The 22,032-nt window shown below is 42.4% G+C and overlaps 1 protein-coding gene across 2 annotated transcripts in view; it reads right to left on the bottom strand.

Annotated features, from left to right (window-relative positions):
* Window positions 1-22,032, bottom strand: part of FRMD3 (FERM domain containing 3) — a 351,054-nt gene that overhangs the window by 30,973 nt on the left and 298,049 nt on the right. For both annotated transcript variants that reach the window (XM_082260117.1, XM_082260118.1), the window contains 2 exons: window positions 21,801-21,869; window positions 18,694-18,824 (listed from right to left, as the gene is read on the bottom strand). In XM_082260117.1, the coding sequence (XP_082116243.1) occupies window positions 18,694-18,824; window positions 21,801-21,869 (200 nt within the window). The remainder of the gene's footprint in view (window positions 1-18,693; window positions 18,825-21,800; window positions 21,870-22,032) is intronic.

Below are 22,032 nucleotides of genomic sequence, written 5' to 3'. Positions count from 1 at the left end.
AAGGGGCAGAGCCAGGGTGTGTAATTCAAAAGGTATCCAGAGGTGTGTGTGAGGGGCTGTGTAATGCAAAAGGGGTCCAGAGGTGTGGGGGGGGCTGTGTAATGCAAAAGAGGTCCAGAGGTGTGTGTGTTGGGGGGATGGCTGTGTAATGTAAAGGGGTCTAGGGATGTGGGAGGGGGGCAGTGTAATGTGAAGGGTTCCAGAGGTGTGGGGGTTGTGTAATGCAAAAGGGGTCTAGAGGTGTGGGGGGCTGTGTAATGCAAAAGGGGTCTAGAGGTGTGGGGGGGCTTTGTAATATAAAGGGGTCCAGAGGTGTGGAGGGGCCCTGTGTAATGTAAAGGGGTCCAGAGGTGTGGGGGGGGGTGTGTGGGTCTAGAGGTGTCGCCCCATCAAAATGCTCTAATTGGTGCTACACTCACCTTTAATCCAGCGCTGGGCAAAGCTCCCTGGTGCTGATCTTCACATCCCCCTTCTGATGTCAGAAGGGGGCGTCGTGGGATAAAATTTACTTTCAGACTGAAGCCCCTGGTCTTTTTCCTACCTAGCAACACCCCTGCTAGAAGCTCTCCCCCACCTTGTGTCTTTATGCCGCAGGTTGGCATAGTGTCCAATGTAGCATTTGCAATGGCAGAGCAGTGTAGGACTGGTCATAAAAGGATTACTTTGATGCAGATGGCCAGCCTAAACATGTATTGCAATATATGTGAACTAAAAATCCCTGTTTTTCATTGCATAGTTTGCTGGAGAGGGCGTATAGCAGTGTGCAGAGGGTCCATCCAGAATTTGTAGTGTTAATATGTGGTCACACCCCTTTAGCACGTGATAGTTTAAATACATGTACAAACTATTGAGATTTGAGCACAGGTATATCTTTTCTCTGTGCATGAAGTCGCACAGATGTCTTCCATGTCTTCCAAGTCGCACCTGAAGTAGCACTGAAATGCTACTTTGAAATTGTGCTACCTAACTTGAATTTCAAGGTTCTGATCAGTGTGACCGGGGTGTAAAACCCAGTAGCTGATTAGTTACTCTGAAAGCTGTACCAGATTGTGCATGCTCCAGTTTTAGTAAATTCCCCATAGTGATCACTGCTCTCCAAAGAGCAAGTTACTAATATGTCCAAACCTATACCATATACATTCAAAAATATTTGTGTAGTAAGTAAATTGTTAGACAGTCATCCTGTGACTTTCCCAGATGAATGATTGTTATTTAAAATGTAGTAAATGTAATTATCTTTCAACAACTAGTTTAACCACTTGCCGACTGCCTAACGCCGATCTACGTCGGCAGTCAGCCCCTCACAGGCAAAGTGACGTAGGGCTACGTCACTAGCTTGTGAGGGTCTAGGGAGCGAGCGCGCGCCCCCGGAGGCGCGCTCCCGCTCCCGCGTGGTCACGGACCCCCCCCGCGCGTGTGACCAGCGGACCCGATGTCCGCCGGTCACTCGGCGATCGGCGGGGGAGAGGGAGAATGTCAGGCAGCTTGTGTAAACAAGCTGCCTGTCATTCTCCTCGCTGTAAAGACACTCATCAAACGAATCTAGTATGTAGATCCGTTGATCAGTGTCCTTACAGCTCAAGCCACAGCCAATCACAGTAGAAAGCACGCCCCTAGGGATACACACAGCCCCTCCCTCCCAAATAAAGTTAACCCCTTCACAACCAGTGTATTTTTACAGTAACAGTGCATATGTATAGCACTGATTACTGTAGAAATGTCACTGGTAACCCCAAAAGTGTCACAAATGTCAGTCAAGGGTCCGATCTGTCCGCCCCAATGTCGCAGTACCGCAAAAAAAATCGCAGATCGCCGCCATTACGCGTTAAAAAAAAACCAACAAAAATGACAAAAATCTTTCCCTTTGTTAGTAAACGCGATAACTTTTGCGCAAACCAATCAAAATACGCTTTTTGCGATTTTTTTTACCAAACATATGTAGCATAAAACAAATTGGCCAAAAATTTTAAAAAATTTTGATTTTTACTTTTTTTTTGGGGGGAATTTCATATAAAAAAATGTGAAAAATATTGTTATTTTTGCAAAATTGACGCTCTTTTTTTGTTTATAGCGTGTGATCAAAAAATCGCACAGGTGATCAAATACCACCAAAAGAAAGCTCTGTTTGTGGGAAAAAAAGGACATCAAATTCGTTTAGGTACAGCGTCGCACGACCGCGCAATTGTCCGTTAAAGTCACGCAGTGCCGAATCGCAAAATACCCCCTGGTCAGGAAGGGGGTAAAATCTTCCGGGGCTTAAGTGGTTAAGACATCAGTAATAAAATGTATATATATATATATATATATATATATATATATATATATATATATATACATATATATATATATAAGCAGAGCAAGATCCCGAGATGTTTGAGAAAGAACATCTGTCTTTATTTGCTGTTAAACAAGTGCATAGGGTTTCTACCCATCCTCTACCTCCTTGCAAACCCCCACCCCCCCCCCCTCTCATGCGTCTGCTCAACTATAGAAATTAAGAAACTATAAGGGTGAGAGAATTCAAGGAACTGTCATTCAATGGGTCCAGGATAATATGTTTTCCCAGAAGTGCAAACACACAGGGTTTGTTTCAAGGATGTAAAAAAACGCCTTCAGCAACTGCGCCTGAACTACTCAATGGTGTATCCCACCCATTTGCAGGTAGTGTATGATGGCAAAGTGCAATTCTTTGAATCTCCCAGAGTGGCTTGACCACCGTTAATGTACCTGAGGCTTATAGTTTGAGCTCCTGCTGGTTGCCTTTCATTCAGCGTATTCTCTCCCTTTCCACTGTGGGCCATACCCCCGTTTGTTGTATACATCATTTGCCTTGTTTTTCTCCTGTTTGCAATAACTGTTGGGTTTATTCTTCAGGTGTGGAGGTCGCCAACGTACTCATGTTCAATTTGCTGCCAGTGCCCAGCTGGGTACATATCCTGTTAGGCTGGAAAAGGTTTTAAAATGTTCCCAGTTTATGGACCTCCTCCAGGAACTACTTGACACCTACATCTATGGAAACATGCTATCCTTGGATTTTGGAGGACTTCTCTCTTATTTATGAGGAGTACTATTGCATTATTCTGCATGGACTATGACGGGTCAGATAATTAAACAAATCTTGTGGAATGTGAGGGGGATGAATGAATCCCTTAACCACATCCCGCCCACCCTATAGAAAATTGACGTCGGGATTGTGGTTGTATTATCCTGACCGGACATCATTTGACGGCGGCAGGATAATACAGCTCGCTGGCGCGCAGAGCGGCGATCGGTGATGCGAGGTGTCAGTCTGACTCCCTGCATCTCCGATCTGATGTAGGCTCTTTACCATGTGACCAGCTGTGTCCAATCGCAGCTGGTCACATAGTAAACAGGAAGAGCTGTTGATCGGCTTTCCTTAGTTCGTGCCTGACAGGCACGAGTAAAGGAGCGCCGATCGGCGGCTCCCCTGACAGGGGGGGGGGGTCGGCACTGGTAATCAGATCATTGATTACCAGTGCAGACCCTCAGGGGGGGGGGTGCCACTAGAACCACCAGGGATGCCCACTCATGACCCCAGGGATGCCCACTATGGCCACCAGGGATGGCAATCAGGGCTCAGGGAGCCCCCCATTGCCCTCCCCATCAGTGCTGCCCGCCAGTGCCCTCCCTATCAGTGCTGCCCACCAGTTCCCATCATTGCCACCTATTAGTGTCGCCCACCAGTGCCCATTATTGCCCACCAGTGCTGCCTATCAGTGCCCATTAGTGCCCATCAGTGCCGCCCGTCAGTGCCCATCAGTGCCGCCTATTAGTGCCCATCAGTGCCCACCAGTGCCGTCTATCAGTGCCCATTAGTGCCCATCAGTCCCACCTATCAGTGCCCATCAGTGCCACCTATCAGTGCCCATCAATGCCGCCTATCAGTGCCCAGCAGTGCTGCCTATCAGTGCCCACCAATGCTGCATATCAGTGCTACCTATCAGTGCCACATATCAGGGCCTATCAGTGCCGCCTATCAGTGCCGCCTATCAGTGCCACCCCATCATTGCCTCCTCATCAGTGCCTGTCAGTGCAGTCTCATCAGTGCTCATCAGTGCAGGAAAAAACTTATTTATTTACAATAATAACAATACAATATAACATAAACAAAAAAACTTTTTTTTTTTTTCAAACTTTTCGGTATTTTTTTATTTGTTTAGCAAAAAGGAAAAAAACCCAGAGGTGATCAAATACCACCAAAAGAAAGCTCTATTTGTGGGGGGGGGGGGGGAATGACATAAATTTAGTGTAGTTACAGTGTTGCATGACCGCGCAATTGTCATTCAAAATGCAACAGCGCTAAAAGGGGAAAATTGGCCTGGGCAGGAAGGGGGTGAAAGTGCCCGGTATTGAAGTGGTTAAAAGGCAATTCGTATTTTATTATGTAACCGTGTTTAACACTTTCCTGATCTGCCTATAGGAGACACATGCCACCAAAGTCACTCTGCACCTCCTTAAATGCAGATTTATTCAATCTGCCTTTCGCTTAGTGTACACCTTTTATTCTGGGGGAGGGGGGGGGGGGTCTCTAATATACTCCAACGAGGTATTTCGTTCACCAGCGAGCAGATTTCAGTGGACAAACTCGGCAGATATATTGTTTTCCATTGCAGAATCTGTGCCATTGATTTGGTTCTTGTGAATATTTACACCCCCCCCCCCCCCCACACACACACACACACACACCTCTGAGGTCCCGCACTTACTTGCATCCTTTATCAAAGAGCGGCCACCTGTTCCTTTTTTTGGACAAATTATACAATGTTATTGATCCTATTAAAGATAAATTCCCTCCCCCACAATCTCCTCCTGTGGATACTTTGACTTCACTAGGGAAATTATTAGAGACGGGAATGTGGGATTTATGGAGGATGTTACACCCTGATGAGTCCTGTTGCACACTTTGTCTAGAATTGGCCTGGCTTAAATACCTCTGAACTTCTTCCATAGTACAAAATATATCCATTGAACTACGGGGGATCTCTGTCCAATGAGCTTTAGGTATTACAAGAGTCCCAGTATACCCTGGCGTTTAAACCTATTTTGGTTGGAGCTCTTTCCAACCCAAGTTTCAGTGGAACTATTTTTATCATTTAATAATGCTTTGGTTATGCATGGTATGGCATCCTTCTTAAACATATTAGCCATATTAGGTCCACTACCAGAAGAGTGTATGAAATGAGGAAATGTGAATTATATAACACAGCAGCGTATGAAGTATGGAGCTGCGAGGAAAGTAGAATGTACATTTTAGAGTTGTGTGCAATATAGAACGTACAGAACAGTGTACAGACTGAAGTGGTGTGTGGAAAGGAATGTACAGCACAGTATGCAGAAGGGAGCAGTTTGCAGAAAGAAAGGCACACCACAATGTACACTGTAGAGGGGTGCATAGTATAATGTACAGCACAGTGTGCAGAGTGGAACGGTGTGACATGATATGTGCATAGTACCATGTGCCACACAGTAAGCAATCTACACCAGAGTGGAACAGTGGGCAGTATATTGTAAATCACAGTGTACAGAATATAGCATGCAGTAAAAAAATGTGCAACACAATGTTCAATTTGAAGCAATGTGCAGTAAAATGTATAGCATAGTTTTCAGAGTGGATCAGTGTTTACCATGTAACAATGTGAAGTAGGGATTATAGACCAAAGTGTATAGAGTGGAATGGTGTTAAGTATTACATACAGTAGTGTGCAGAGTGAAGTAGTGTACAATATAAAGTACAGAACAATCTGCAGAATACAGAAATGTGCAGTAAGCTATGAACACCACAATGCACATGGTGTAGCAGTGTAGTGTATAGTATAAAGTACAGCATAAGCAAAGTGGAGGTGTGTGCAGTAGGCTATGTAAGTTGCAGTGCACACAGTGGAGTAGCAAGCAGTATAATATATAGCACAGTGTGCAGATTTGAGTGGTGTAAAGTAAGCGATGTATAGGACAGTGCAATGAGTGGAGCAGTGTGCAGATTGGACTGGTGTACAGTAGGTGATGTATACAACAGGGCACACACTGGAGTAGTGTGCAGTGTAATGTACAGCACAGTGTGCAGATTGGAGTGGTGTACCATAAGTGATGTATATGAGTGTTCACGCAGTGAAGCAGTGTGCAGTGTAATGTACAGCGCAGTGTGCAGATTGGACTGGTGTACAGTAAGTGATGTAAAAAAAAAAAGGGCACATACAGTGGGGAATCGAAAGTTTGGGCACCCCAGGTAAAAATTTGTATTAATGTGCATAAAGAAGCCAAGGAAAGATGGAAAAATCTCCAAAAGGCATCAAATTACAGATTAGACATTCATATAATATGTCAACAAAAGTTTGATTCTATTTCCATCATTTACATTTTCAAAATAACAGAAAACAAAAAAAAAATGGCGTCTGCAAAAGTTTGGGCGCCCTGCAGGGTTAATATCTTGTACTGCCCCCTTTGGCAAGTATCACAGCTTGTAAACACTTTTTGTAGCCAGCCAAGAGCCTTTCAATTCTTGTTTGAGGTATCTTTGCCCATTTTTCCTTACAAAAGTCTTCCAGTTCTTTGAGATTTCTGGGCTGTCTGTCACGCACTGCTCTTTTAAGGTCTATCCATAGATTTTCAATTATGTTGAGGTCAGGAGATTGTGAAGGCCATGGCAAAACCTTCAGTTTACGCCTCTTGATGTAATCCCCCGTGGATTTCGAGGTGTGTTTAGGATCATTATCCATTTGTAGAAGCCATCCTCTCTTTAACTTCAGCTTTTTCACAGATGGCATCAAGTTACCATCCATAATTTGCTGAAATTTTATTGAATCCATTTTTCCTTCTACCGAGTCGTGAGATGTTCCCTGTGCCACTGGCTGCAATACAACCCCAAAGCATGATTGATCCACCCCCATGCTTAACAGTTGGACAGAGGTTATTTTCATTAAATTCTGTGCCCCTTCTTCTCCAAAAGTAACTTTGCTCATTCCGGCCAAAAAGTTTAATTTTAACCTCATCGGTCCACAGAACTTGTTTCCAAAATGCATCAGGCTTGTCTATATGTTCATTTGCAAAGTTTAAACGCTGATTTTTGTGGTGAGGACGTAGAAGAGGTTTTCTTCTGATGACTCTTCCATGAAGACCATATTTGTACAAGTATCTCTTTATAGTGGAATAGTGTACCACAACTCCAGTGTCTGCCAGATCTTTCTGGAGGGATCGTGCAGTCAAACGTGGGTTTTGAATTTTTTTTTCTCACAATCCTGCGAGCTGTTCTGTCTGATATTTTTCTTGGTCTTCCAGATCTTGCTTTAACTTCCACTATTCCTGATGGCTGCCATTTCTTAATTACATTCCGAACAGAGGATATTGACAACTGAAAACGCTTTGCTATCTTCTTATAGCCTTCTCCAGCTTTGTGAGCGTCAACTATTTTCAGTTTCAGTTTTCTAGACAACTGCTTAGAAGATCCCATGGTGCTGATTGTTGGGGCAAGGTCAGATGAGTCTGGGCATTTAAAACCTTTGAGATTGACATCACCTGGTCTTCCCAGACGATGATTGAGAACAATCCATGATGCTGGCAGGTCTCAGCCTTGCAAAGGTGGCAGTGCATGCTATAAATTCTGCAGGGTACCCAAACTTTTGCAGATGCCATTTTTTTGTTTTCTGTAATTTTGAAAGTGTCAATGATGGAAATAAAATCTAACTTTTGTTGACATATTATAAGAATGTCTAATCTGTAATTTGATGCCTTTTGGAGATTTTTCCATCTTTCCTTGGCTTCTTTATTCACATTTTTACCTGGGGTGCCCAAACTTTCGATCCCCACTGTACTGGAGTAGTGTGCAGTGTAATGTACTGCACAGTGTGCAGATTGAACTGGTGTACAGTAAGTGATGTATACAACAGGGCACACACTGGAGTAGTGTGCAGTGTAATGAACAGCACAGTGTGCAGATTGAAGGGGTGTATAGTAAGGGATACACACCACAATGCACAAATTGGAGTAGTTTGCCATATAATGTACAGCAAGTGTGCAGACTGGAGGGGTTTGCAGTAAGGGTATACAAAATGGTGTACAGAGTGGAGCAGTGTGCAGTATATTATACAGTACAGTTTGCAGTTTGTAGTTGTGTATAGTAAGGGATATACAAAACATATACAGAATGGAGCAGTGTGCAGTATAATTTACAGCACTGTGCACACTAATGAATCTTTACCACATTCTTCAGAGTAAAGCAGTGTGGAGTGCTTTGACATATACAATGTGCATTGTGCAAACTGGAGTATGAAACATGCAACACAGTGTGCAGAGGCAGGTTGTGTGGGGATGTTACTAAGTGCCCATTCACACTACCGCGACTTGTCAGGCGACTGGTCAGCCTGACAAGTCGAGGTCCATGCAGTGCTACGGGAGCCGTTCTAATAGGAGCGACTCAAGTCGCTCCGACTTAGAAAGTAGTTCCTGTACTACTTTGGGGCGACATCGGAGCGACTTGCATTGACATTCATTATATGAAGTGCGTGCAAGTCGCGCCGAAGTCGCGGTGCACGCGACTTCACAGGTCGCCCCCGAAGTCGTGCCGCGGTAGTGTGAACCGGCACTAAGTGTGAATAATATGGTATGACATTGATACATTTTTACATTTTGAAAACTCAGAGGGCAATTCTGAAAACTTTGAGGACCCATTCGCCTAAACCTGCGTCCTACAACACACAAATCTGAATGGGCCCTCAATGCTTGACTCAGTTTAATGGTGCTCATTTGAGTTTATTCGTTTTTGACAGTCATATCAGTTTACCGTTTTATAGGTAAACATGAAAAAAATGCTAATTATACCAAACTCATAGAGGGGGTTATCAATTAAAGTCAGAATTTGGCCCTAAGTGACCACTGACCCTAGTAGTAAAGGTTTGAGAAAAACATTCTAAGTGGTTGCCATGAACAATCTTTCTCTCCTCTAATGGTTTTATTTAAGAACTACTTACACTACTACACGAAAATAGAGCAAAACTAATATGTCAGAGCTAAACATCTAAAGGCTAGCAGTAATTCCTCTGTAACTCTAAAGCTGCCTGGACACCCTATACAGAAAAAAAAGAATGAAAGAATTCTTTTTACCAGCACTCTTTGCTCTGATCCCCGATCCAAACTTCATTAGGCGTATGAAAATCTCTTTGCTGGAGTGATTCACCATGCGCAAATAAATGCTTTTGGTGGTCTTGATTTTGACCAAGCATTTCACCATAGTGTCTGCTGTTTTGCTAGCTGGACCATGCAGTAGACTCTCCGAGCCCTGACAGAGAATGGCTGTAATGTGCCAGTACTAGAAATGTTTAAAGTTTGAGGGAGAGAATGGGAAGGTCACACAAACAAAGCCTGGGATTTAAATGGGAGGATAAAGTGATCTGCTACTCTAATAATAAACACTTAGCTGTAGAAGCCAGCTATGCATCTTTTCTCACTTTGAACCACACATATAAATTTGGTAACAGATAATCTGATCAATAGAGCGTAATTGCAGCACTACCCCATTCTTGACAAGCTCTATTTATATACAGCCCTTTTCACACGTTTCAGCTTTCACTTTGCTTCCACTTTTGTTAAGCATTGTTGCAACCTACTATTACATCGCAGACCATTTTAGGTAATTAAAATGACTTTGAACTTAAATCCGCAGTCCTTTGCAGTTTTCTATAAATGCCAAAAATATTCAGAATTTTGCAACTTTGCAGACCTTGAAGTTTAAGTGCATAAAATGTGGCATCCTTAGCAGCATCGCTAATTTCCCTGCCCTGACTACGGTTGGATGCACATGGGCGCAAAGACCATATATCTGTGCAGAGGGCCATGTTTGGGAAGTGCATCTAATGCATCTCTCAGCCGTCATTGATTTTTACAAGTTGGCTGCATGGAACACCCGTCACATCCTGGGTGCATAAACACAACCCTCTGCACGGGTGTGGAAGTCTATGGTGCATAAACACAAACCTCTGCACGGGTGTGGAAGTCTATGGTGCATAAACACAACCCTCTGGAAGGGTTTGGAAGTCTATGGTGCATAAACACAACCCTCTGCACGGGGGTGGAAGTCTATAGCGCATAAACACAACCCTCTGCACGGGTGTGGAAGTCAATGGTGCATAAACATAACCCTCTGCACGGGTGTGGAAGTCTATGGTGCATAAACACAAACCTCTGCACCGGTGTGGAAGTCAATGGTGCATAAACATAACCCTCTGCACGGGTGTGGAAGTCTATGGTGCATAAACACAACCCTCTGCACGGGTGTGGAAGTCTATGGTGCATAAACACAAACCTCTGCACGGGTGTGCAAGTCTATGGTGCATAAACACAAACCTCTGCACGGGTGTGGAAGTCTATGGTGCATAAACACAAACCTCTGCACGGGTGTGGAAGTCTATGGTGCATAAACACAACCCTCTGGAAGGGTTTGGAAGTCTATGGTGCATAAACACAACCCTCTGCACGGGTGTGGAAGTCTATGGTGCATAAACACAAACCTCTGCACGGGTGTGGAAGTCTATGGTGCATAAACACAACCCTCTGCAAGGGTTTGGAAGTCTATGGTGCATAAACACAACCCTCTGCACGGGTGTGGAAGTCTATGGTGCATAAACACAACCCTCTGCACGGGTGTGGAAGTCTATGGTGCATAAACACAACCCTCTGCACAGGTGTAGAAGTCTATGGTGCATAAACAGAAGTCTATGTGCACGGGTGTGGAAGTCTATGTGCCCGGGTGAATGAAGCCTTAAAAGATCTTAAGCCTGGGTTCACACTATTGTAAACACAGACATTGCAAGTGATTCACACCGCATTGTTGTGCAGATCACATGCAATGTCTGTGCGATGCGAACTCAGCCATACATTTTATATGGCTGAACTTTTATTGCATTCGCAAGATATGCTGCAGGAACCTTTTTTTCCCACACTGAAATTGGATCATACAGGTGCGATCCGATTCCTGTCCGAATTCACAGTTCACACTGCGATCTGCGAACAGATCTGGGGGTGTTATTAACTTTGTATTGACACTGGCAGCGGTTCCCAGAGGGCAGTGTGTACTGCCTGCAAGGGAGATGCGATGTGGGAACCCCGCACTAGAATCGCGCTAGTTCTTGCATCGCAATAGTGTGAACCAGGGCTAAAGGCTGCGTAGCCACAGGGATACAGTTGATCCAATCGGGCCGTTTTACTAAAGGAGGCCACCTATAATAGTAGGGCTTTAGAAGTGGGAACAATGCAAGTTTCAGGGCTCCTGAGGCACATTATAATGTAATGAAATCTAAGTGCAAAGAGCGCTACCCGATACCCAAAACTAGTGCCAAATGAATGGCAGAAAAGAGAATATGGCGTAATTTTATTTAAAAGTATAAAATATCCACTCACATTGTATAAAAATTTTCAAACATAAAACCAGAACCGGATGTAAACCGCGACATGCGTTTCCCCAGCTGGAAATTATGTCACCACCCGCAGTGGTGACGTCTTGGCACTTTTTTTCACAATGGAAGTTTAATTACACAACTAAGAAGACTGATAAAGATGGACATTTATGTGGATATTTGATATATGTGTTTAACAACCTAACATCGTATTTATTTATATGAGATGATGAGATGAGCACTACGATTGGGTATCGGGTGGTGCTATTTGCACATATGTTTCATGATTTAAAGGCGCAACCCTATCTTGCACCATATATATATATTTTTTTTTTTATTATTTTGTTTTATAATTTACTTACACAGTATTGATTTATTACACATCCTAAGCGTGGGAATATATATATATTAGTGTGTCATTATATACAAACACACATATATATTCAAATTTGTATTTACACTATAATGTAAGTCAGTCTGCGTGCAAGCACCTTGGGGTATACATAGGCTACCACTAACCTCTTCTGTTGAAACTGCTCGCTGCCATGCTGATGTAGCTTTAGAGCTGGTTCACACCACAGAACCGAAGTCCAGATGTGTGCCGGATGTGTTTCTGGAGGCACATTTTTGATGCGCTTTGCCACGTTCCAGTACAGTTCTGTGCAGAAGAAATGCAGCTTGTTCTACTTTTTTTTTCAGCACTGGAACTGACCGCTCTGGTGGGAACTACGCCACTGGGACCCATATAATCTACTGTCTATGCGTTTGTGATGCAAAAAAAAAAAAAGGCACTGGACTGCTTCTGGTGTAAACCAGGACCTTTATGTTTTCTGTGCCTAGGCCAGAACAAGAAAAAGAGACAGGGAACTGTGTTTTTTCCTTTATTTGCTGCATACTTGTTTCAGGTCAGCGGCTCAGAAATACTGAAAGCAGACTCACCCAGTCATCTAGCATTACCAGCAATGGTAGTCCATGGTCACTATTAGGCAACCATTGTGTTGATTATTAACGAATGATCTGAAGTAATGAATGCACAGCTCCACTACCAGTAAATGCTCACAGAATTCAATCACACTTGTACTGGATGCAAACCTTAAGGACTAACAGATCCACAATGCATTAGGTTTAGAGCAGCACACACACAAGCCATATGCAAGATAAAGTAGGGAGTAAGATTTGACAAGCAGGATGCAGATAGGTCAAGTAACTAAACATATAGAAAGGAAATAATAAGATTGGAGTTCACAATAAAACAACACAGAGTTTTTATCAGCGGGTCACAGCAATTGTAATTTGGAGGCACAGCTAAAGTAGATAGTAATACACATAAAAAGCACCTAGACTCACACAAATTTTTTCTAGGCTGGTATAGATGTCCTTTGCTCAGCTGCAGGCTTGCTGTGGGGGTCTCGGAGAAAAAGTGAAAGAGTCAGGTGCAGCGTTCCTTTGGGTTCAAATCTCTTTATAGTGTTATGGGAAGCATTTCTAGTTGGAACCTTAACTGGCAAGTAGCTAATATTTCTAGAAAGCCAGTTACAGAAAATGTTCTCGGAGACCATTAATAACTCAAAAACTAAAAAAGTATAAACAAACAGTGTAAAAAAAGTCCACATTACTCTGTTATGATGCAAACTGCCTTTGTCAAATGGTTCTGATGAAGCTGACTCCAAGGGCTTGATTTTCTAAAGGCAATTAGACTGTGCACTTTGTAAAAGTGCAGTTGCACACTGCAAGTGTAGTTGCTCCAGAGCTTAGTAAATGAGTAGAAGTTCTGCTGATTTCCATCATCCAATCATTTGCAAGTAAAAAGGCTTTTTTTTAATTTCCTTGCATGTGATTGGGTATTCTTTGGGAAGTGAAGCTCTACCTCATTTACTAAGCTCTGAAGCAACTGCACTCTGCAAAGTGCACAGTCTGTTTGCCTTTAGTAAACCAACCCCCTAATCTCATATAATAGTTCTAGGGCATCTTTGCCCCTCAATTAGGAAATGTCTGCTTTCCTCAGTGTCTTCTCAGAGCTTTACATTTGTAAATGATACCTTAATCTGTGACCTCATTATCCAAATTCATTGCTTAAAAGGTTCCAATCTGAACTCAACCAAAATCTGAGTTCTGGTCGATTACAAGTGAAGTACAAATTACTTCCCACTGAAATCTATAGGAAATCCCTTGACAGCGACTGGAGTGGGTCTTACCAAACTCTAATGGCCTTCCTTGGGATACCAATTACAATTTTCACACCCCTAATACACTTTTAGTTACTTGGTGTAATTATGTTCCTGACTTTAAAACTGTATAAAGCCCAAAAGCAAACATTTATTTTATTGCAGGTTACCAATTTTTGGATGGTTGCATTAATTTTCTTTTTTAGGCTTTCCTGTATTTTTATTTGGTGATCTGGGCAGTAAGCCCTGTACACATGGACCGAATAGCGGCCGAAATCAGCCAGTACAGTAGAAACCGGCCAACATTTAGCCAGTGTGTACAGGTCCTTGTCCGACAGGAGCCAATCTCATGACCGGGTTCTGTCAAACAAGCATGCTGGAAAGCCAGCAGCCGATCGGCATCTGATCAGATGGCAGACCCCCTGTAAGAATACAATAGCACAGCAGGGAGAAAGCTGCACTAACATTGCATAGTTAGTACAACGAGCTCCTTAGTTGTTTTTGTTCAGCCTGCGGGGTTGAATGAAAAAAAAAAACTTATCGTGTGTACCAGGCAAAAGTCTGTTTTTAAAAAGAACAAGCTCTCTTGCCGATGTATCAGTTACAGGGATGAGACAAACCATTCAACACTGACAGTGGGGCTTACAAGGATCATTTTTATCTATTTATGATAAACCTTTATCCCAAAAGGAGAAAAAAAACTGCTGTATCTGATTATAAAGTATGAGCTGGAGTTCAGCTTTAACTTGTTAATGTATCTAAATCTGATAGTACAGTTAATACTCCCCTCCCTCCAGAATAATAATGCTGCTGTCCAAAGGTGCCCCCTGTGTTCCTTCATCCAGAGTGGGGGAACTCTAATACAGGAGGTGTGTTACTGGCCAGATCACCAGATGAAAACAGAGGGGGGAAAAAGCCTAAAAAGAGGATAATGAATGCAGCAATTACATTGAATGATTGGTAAACTGCAATAAATTACATTACATTTTTGGTTTGGGCCTTAATACCGATTTAATGAATAGTGACGAGCTTGGGAATACTCTGAACTCATTTGTAACCTGAACTCCAAACTCATACTTTTTTTCTACTCCAATGAGCTGTAGGGTGGGTCATTCTCCAACTTGCAGATCATGTGAGTTGCGTGACACGGAATGACTTGGCCTGCAGCTTAACGTGGTACAAATAAAGCAGGAGTTTGGAGTTTTGGTTAGAGATGATTTGGGATGTCCAAGCTCATCTCTATTAATAATAAAGATTAATCTATATTGCTTACAGAAAACTGATTTCTTTATGACAATAACTACAGTGACAAAGTGGAAAAAATTAAACTTGGCAAAGCACAAGGGAGATCACTATGCTATGTACTTACAATGCAATGCATTGAATCCATTTGCTAAGCACTATGATGGATTTGTGGATTATATCATTTCCTAGATTAGAACTCAACCACATACAGTAATATTACCATTAGTCCTCAACAATAGAGGGCCCTGCATGCACTTTATACAGCATGATATCATAAAAGATAAAGAAATAAAAATCTCATTAACACCTTTTATTTTTTTTATTTTGTTTAATTTTTTTTTGTCGCAGAAAGTGAAGACTAAACTTAGAAAACTTTTTTACATTTTAAAGAATGCTTGTTCTGTAGTGTATGCTTAGTTAAATAAATTAAAAAAAAAAAACAGCTGATTTGTTTTTTGACTTCAAATATAGACTAGTGCCTGAAATTCTGAAAGCTGGCTTATTTTTTGCAAAAGGGACTGTAAAAAAGGTAGAGGTATTAATACAAAAAGCTCTCCTGTATACACACATAAAATGTGGGTCTTACATAGCTTCATAGGTTTAAATGAGAATTTGACCCAGCAATATTGACTACAGCTGATGTGCAAAATACCTACCTAATTCAGTGATGGCAGCAGATAGAAAGCACCTTCAGGTGCCTGCACATCAGGTTCATTGTCAGTTTCAATATCCTGAGTACCCAGAGTTCTTAATGGTTCTGATTTAAAGAAACTCCTTAGGTCAGATGGTTTAGGTGCCTGGACCCACCCTTTCCCGCATACCCGCATACTAAGCATCGCTATTTGCTATTCAGACTGTCCATCAAAGTAATGGACACACAGTAGGACTTAGGTGGGAGGGGCTTTAACAGATTTAAAAGTGCCACCAGAAAAATATGGAAGTTATTCTGCAGCTTCTTTGTCCAAAGGAACAGAATTGGCTGTACTATGGAGGATGGGTTGAATGAGGTAGGCTTGATGGTATAACTCATATCAGAGGGACTTCATCAAGTCACTCTGCACTGAACCCTTCTAACAGTCAATTAATTTGAGATTAAGCCCTAGGTGCTGACGGCATGCAAATATGCGGCCTCCTTTTTAACCACTTGCCTACTGGGCACTTTTACCCACTTCCTGCCCAGGCCAATTTTCAGTTATCAGATCTGTCACACTTTGAATGTCATTCGCGCGATCATGCAACACTGTACCCGAATTAAATTTTTATCATTTTTTTCACATACCTAGTGCTTTTTTTAGTGGTATTTAATAAGCACTGGGTTTTTTTTATTTATTTTTTGCTGAATAAAGAAAGAACGAAAATTTAGAAAAAAAAAATGTTTTCATAGTTTGTTATAACATTTTGGAAACAGGTAATTTCTTTCCTTCATTACTGTGCACTGATTAGGCTGCACTGATGGGCACAGATGGGTATTGATGGGAATTGATAGGCTGCAGTGATGGGCACTGATGAGGTGGCACTGGTGGGGACTGATAGGTGACACTGCTAGGCAGCACTGATGGGCACTGGTAGGTGGGACTGATGGGCACTGGTAGACGTCACTGATAGGTGACACTAATGAGGAGGCACTGATGGGCCTTTATTGGCAGCACTGGTGGGCACTGATTAGCAGCACTGGTGGGCATTGTTTGGACTGCACTAATAATCAGGACACTGATAATCAATGCCTTGATTATCAGTGTACATGCCCCTTTTTAGAGAAGCCAGTTACCGGCTCTCTTTTCCTCTCCTCATGCATGTCAGCATGAAGAAAGGAGTGCTGATAAAATGGCTCCAATTTACATCAGTGACCAGATGTGATTGGACACAGCTGACCACGTGGTAAAGAGCTGCTGATTGGCTCTTTACCCTGATCTGTGATCAGCAGTGTCCTCCAGACACTGTGATCACAGTAGCGGGCGCGTGGCGGCCGTGATCACGGGGGGGGGGGGCATTATATGATGGACTCCCAGAACTAGACTAATCTGCATACCTCTGCAAAAACATTTAAACATATATTTTAAAATATATAACATTTTTATTTGGTGCACTGTTTTAATGAAAAAACCTGTTCTGTTTTCATGTTACTAATGCATTGTTGTTTGTTTGCCTTTAAATCATTTTTTTTCTTTTCTTACTCTAGTCTCCATTCATCACATGTACAGTGTTCTGCTGAAGCTAGACACACTATGTTTTTTTTTACCTATCTGATTTTTATCTGTTATGATCTGCACACGTTTTGGATTAAAACTTGCTATGATCTGCAGGATGTCATTTGAATCGAGTCACTGTCTGCCAAGCTACTGAAACTGTATGTTAAGCTATCTCACCACAACTGGATCAGGTATAGTGATCACACTGTCAGTGCTTAGATTGCTGAAGCACAGCATATACTGTATATATATATATATATATATATATATATATATATATATATATATATATATATATATATATATATAGATATATATATATACTTTTTTTTTATTTGTATTAGTGCAGCTGTATCTGACAGCTGAACTATTAAACACAGGGCACTGTAGATAAACACTGCAGCTTGAAAGTGTTCATCTATTCAGATGTTCAGCTTTCATTTTGTCAAGCTTGTGATCACTATGTCACAAGCTAACAGACATCACATGATCAGCAACCACTTTGATTGGTCCCTGATTATTGGGATTTACTAGAAAATGATTGGTGTATTAAACTAAAAAGAGTATCACCATGTTCAGCGACAATTTACAAAGCAAAGAGCCTCTATGTCTTCAGTATGGGGGCAGCTATATTACTTTGTTACATATGCAGCCTCTACTTTCTGTTTAGTCCTGCTGCACAATGATTGTGCTATAGTGTTTCTCTCTCTTAGTGCTACTTAGTCAGACTGACTGAAAGAAATAGGCTGTCTGGGTGGCTAATAAATATTATTTCAATGGTCTAAAGGACAACTATGGGGAGAACCTACAAATCTTTATATTAAATAATAATGTCAAATTATAGCAAGCATGAAATATATTAAAGTTGCACCAAGAATTGCTTTTAGGTAAATATTACAGTAATAACTCAAGGTCCACATTAAAAATACACTCTAATATTCTTTTGTGTTTATCACCACAAGAATCATGCAGATTGTCCTAGTTTGTGCATTTTTATTAAAGAAGGTATAAGAATTTAGAAATTCTCTCTTGAAGATTATGTGAAATATTGTGCTATAATTGTTTTACTAAAGAAAACGTAGCACACTCGAGAGGACAGCTGTATCAAACACACAGCAGATGCAGCTGCTAAATTGTCTTCTATGTGGCATAAACAGACATTTTTCACATAATCAATACATAATCACATTCCTCTTAAAAATATTAAGAGCCCTCCACTGACCAATGTCTAGTGATTGAACTACAAAAGGGTCTGCACTTTTTCAAATTATTATAATTGTTCAGTGTATTTAGCATGTCTGCAGGCAATTTGCAAAAAGTGGCTCTACAAATGAGTGGTACTTTAGATAAAATAACATCCAGTGCACATCATCATCTACATCAGGCTTCTCCTAACCACAATAAATGAAAAAAAAATTAAACAACGGGGTTGATTTACTAAAACTGGAGAGTGCAAAATCTGGTGCAGCTGTGCATGGTAACCAATCAGCTTCTAATAAATCAACCCCACTTTATATGAAGGGCTGGACTATGAACACAATGAGAATATGGAGTATCTGCCTCTGGGTTTATGGGTATATGAACCAATCTGATGCTCCATCATATTTTTTAAAGCTACACATTATATTTTTTTCAACAGATGGAAAGTACAATTGACATAGAGAGATCGTGAACAATCGAAAATGTATTTACCTTCTTCGGTTGGTGCTGCTTCCTCCTCATCCTCCTCACTTGGAGATGGTATGAGAGGCTGCAATGGTTCCATGTTGATGATTAGCTGCTTGTTTAAGGAGTAAGAGCTGCGACTATGGGGTATTAATGACCTAAACGGCAAAAAAGAATACAAGGTTGTCATTAGTAAAGCTGGCCATACATTATACAATTTTCTTAATCAGTTTCTTAGAATTACCTTCAACTATGTAGTGCAAGGGCCTGTCTGATTGCATATACATTGATACTGTTTAGGTTTGGTATATGTATAATGAATGGCCAGCCTAAGTGTGTAAAGAAGTAGCAATGACAAGGCCTTGACAATACATGACAATACAATACAATGACAATACATGACAAGGCCATATTTCTAATATAATATGTGAGGGAGCAATAGAAAATAACAGCAATGTTCCACTTCTCCTTTAATACAGAAATATAAAATAGTTTATAAAACCCACTACTTTATAAGGTCTACCAACCCATGTTGTGTTACCAATGTTGTTTCTTTTCAGTGACAAAAGCTCTCAGCCCAACCGGAAAATATTACAAAGAGGGCTTGTTGTTACTCATATTTTCCACCATGAAAACTGAACCTCTTGTTTGTAACAAGATATTAATACCTAGGTGCTGACGGCATGCAAATATGCAGCCTTTTGGCAGGTGGGTCTTATTTGCATACCAAATAACAGACACAGCTGTGCCGAGACTGCGCACCATGCGCGCTTCTATCACAGTTATCGGGAGTTAACGGAAAGCTCCCAATCACAGCGGTCACATGGTCATAAACCTCGCCCCACCTCCCGACACCTGAAATCCCTTATTCCCTTATTCCCATCTCATACCATACCAGAATAGACCCTGTAATCAGGGTACTGGAATGGCTCCTGAATGGTACCAGTAACACAACATAGATGCAATGGGATGGATTTACTAAAACTGGAGAGTGCGAAATCCGCCGCAACTCTGCATAGAAACCGTTTTTTTTTTTTTTGTCAAACCTTAATTGAACAAGCTGGATTTAGAAGCTGATTGGTTATCATGCACAGCTGCACCAGATTTTTGTAGTTTTACTAAATCAACCCCAATATGTCATCAGTACAACTACAAGCGAGCCACGCAGTGCCCCTTCTTTAGGCATTTGATGAACGATCACATGCCTAGTGATAGGAACCTGCGTGGCTCAAAACATCACAATTTTATGTGATCTTCAAATAAAAGTCTTTGCATAGAGCAGGGGTCTGCAACCTTTAAGACAAAAAGAGCCACTTGGACCCGTTTCCGAAGGGAAAAAAAAAACCTGGGAGCCGCAAAACCATTGCGACATTTAAAACAAATATAACACTGCATATATGCCCCCTTTCAAAGCATTGACCAGCGTACATGCCCCTTTCAATATAGTGACCAGCATACATGCCCCTTTCAATGGTAGTGACCAGCGTACATGCCCCCTTTCAATGGTAGTGACCAGCGTACATGCCCCCTTTCAATGGTAGTGACCAGCGTACATGCCCCCTTTCAATGTAGTGACCAGCGTACATGCCCCTTTCAATGTAGTGACCAGCGTACATGCCCCCTTTCAATGTAGTGACCAGCGTACATGCCCCCTTTCAATGTAGTGACCAGCGTACATGCCCCTTTCAATGTAGTGACCAGCATACATGCCCCTTTCAATGGTAGTGACCAGCATACATGCCCCTTTCAATGGTAGTGACCAGCATACATGCCCCTTTCAATGGTAGTGACCAGCATACATGCCCCTTTCAATGGTAGTGACCAGCGTACATGCCCCCTTTCAATGTAGTGACCAGCGTACATGCCCCTTACAATGTAGTGACCAGCGTACATGCCCCTTATAATGCAGTGACCAGCGTACATGCCCCTTTTAATGCAGTGACCAGCGTACATGCCCCTTTCAATGCAGTGACCAGGGTACATGCCCCTTACAATGTAGTGACCAGCGTACATGCCCCTTTCAATGGTAGTGACCAGCATACATGCCCCTTTTAATGTAGTGACCAGCGTACATGCTCCTTTCAATGGTAGTGACCAGCGTACATGCCCCCTTTCAATGTAGTGACCAGCGTACATGCCCCTTACAATGTAGTGACCAGCGTACATGCCCCTTATAATGCAGTGACCAGCGTACATGCCCCTTTTAATGCAGTGACCAGCGTACATGCCCCTTTCAATGCAGTGACCAGGGTACATGCCCCTTACAATGTAGTGACCAGCGTACATGCCCCCTTTCAATGCAGTGACCAGCGTACATGCCCCTTTTAATGTAGTGACCAGCGTACATGCTCCTTTCAATGGTAGTGACCAGCGTACATGCCCCCTTTCAATGTAGTGACCAGCGTACATGCCCCTTACAATGTAGTGACCAGCGTACATGCCCCTTATAATGCAGTGACCAGCGTACATGCCCCTTTTAATGCAGTGACCAGCGTACATGCCCCTTTCAATGCAGTGACCAGGGTACATGCCCCTTACAATGTAGTGACCAGCGTACATGCCCCCTTTCAATGCAGTGACCAGCGTACATGCCCCTTTTAATGTAGTGACCAGCGTACATGCTCCTTTCAATGGTAGTGACCAGCGTACATGCCCCCTTTCAATGCAGAGACCAGCGTGCGTGCGTGCCCCCTTCAAAGCATCACTTCACTTACCTGCCGTCACCGTGCCTCTGCCCTCCTCTCTGACGGCGGGCGGGAAGGTGACGTTGGGACGGTGTGTGACTAACGCACGCACCGCCACCCACGCGACATCACCCGGGATGTCCTCTATGATTGGTCCAGCCTGGACCAATCACAGCCAGGACAGCGCCACAGTGGGGGAGTGTCGGGCGCATTGCTATGCGCACCGATGACACCCAGAAGGCCGCCAATCGCCGGCTCTGCGTGACGCACAGTGCGCCTCCTCCCCTCATCCGCCCCGGAGCCACCGCAAAGGTTTAAAAGAGCCGCATGCGGCTCCGGAGCCGCGGGTTGCTGACCAATGGCATAGAGCAACAGCTTGTGGTTGTGCTGATGATATATTATATCTTTTTGCAACAGATACTGATGGTATTTAAATATGTCCAAATGTACCTGTGGACTTCTGGAGGATCCCTCTGAATTTTTGAGCTGGCTTCAACAACTTCTTTTGCAACTTTTCCACTGATTTGGAAGAAAAGAAAACAATACACCAAATTAATTTTCAATCTACATATATCTTATAAGAACGCATTTATGTATGTAAGGTACACATATACTTCTATGGTTTCAAATGACTGATCCATGCCAACACCTTCCTCGTTATTGCTTAGTATAAATTAGAATG

Source organism: Pelophylax lessonae (assembly GCF_965119305.1).
Source record: "Pelophylax lessonae genome assembly, chromosome: 1".
Lineage (NCBI taxonomy): Eukaryota > Metazoa > Chordata > Amphibia > Anura > Ranidae > Pelophylax > Pelophylax lessonae.
The sequence above is the reverse complement of the archived record's forward strand: the minus strand, read 5'-3'. Positions and strand labels throughout refer to the sequence as shown.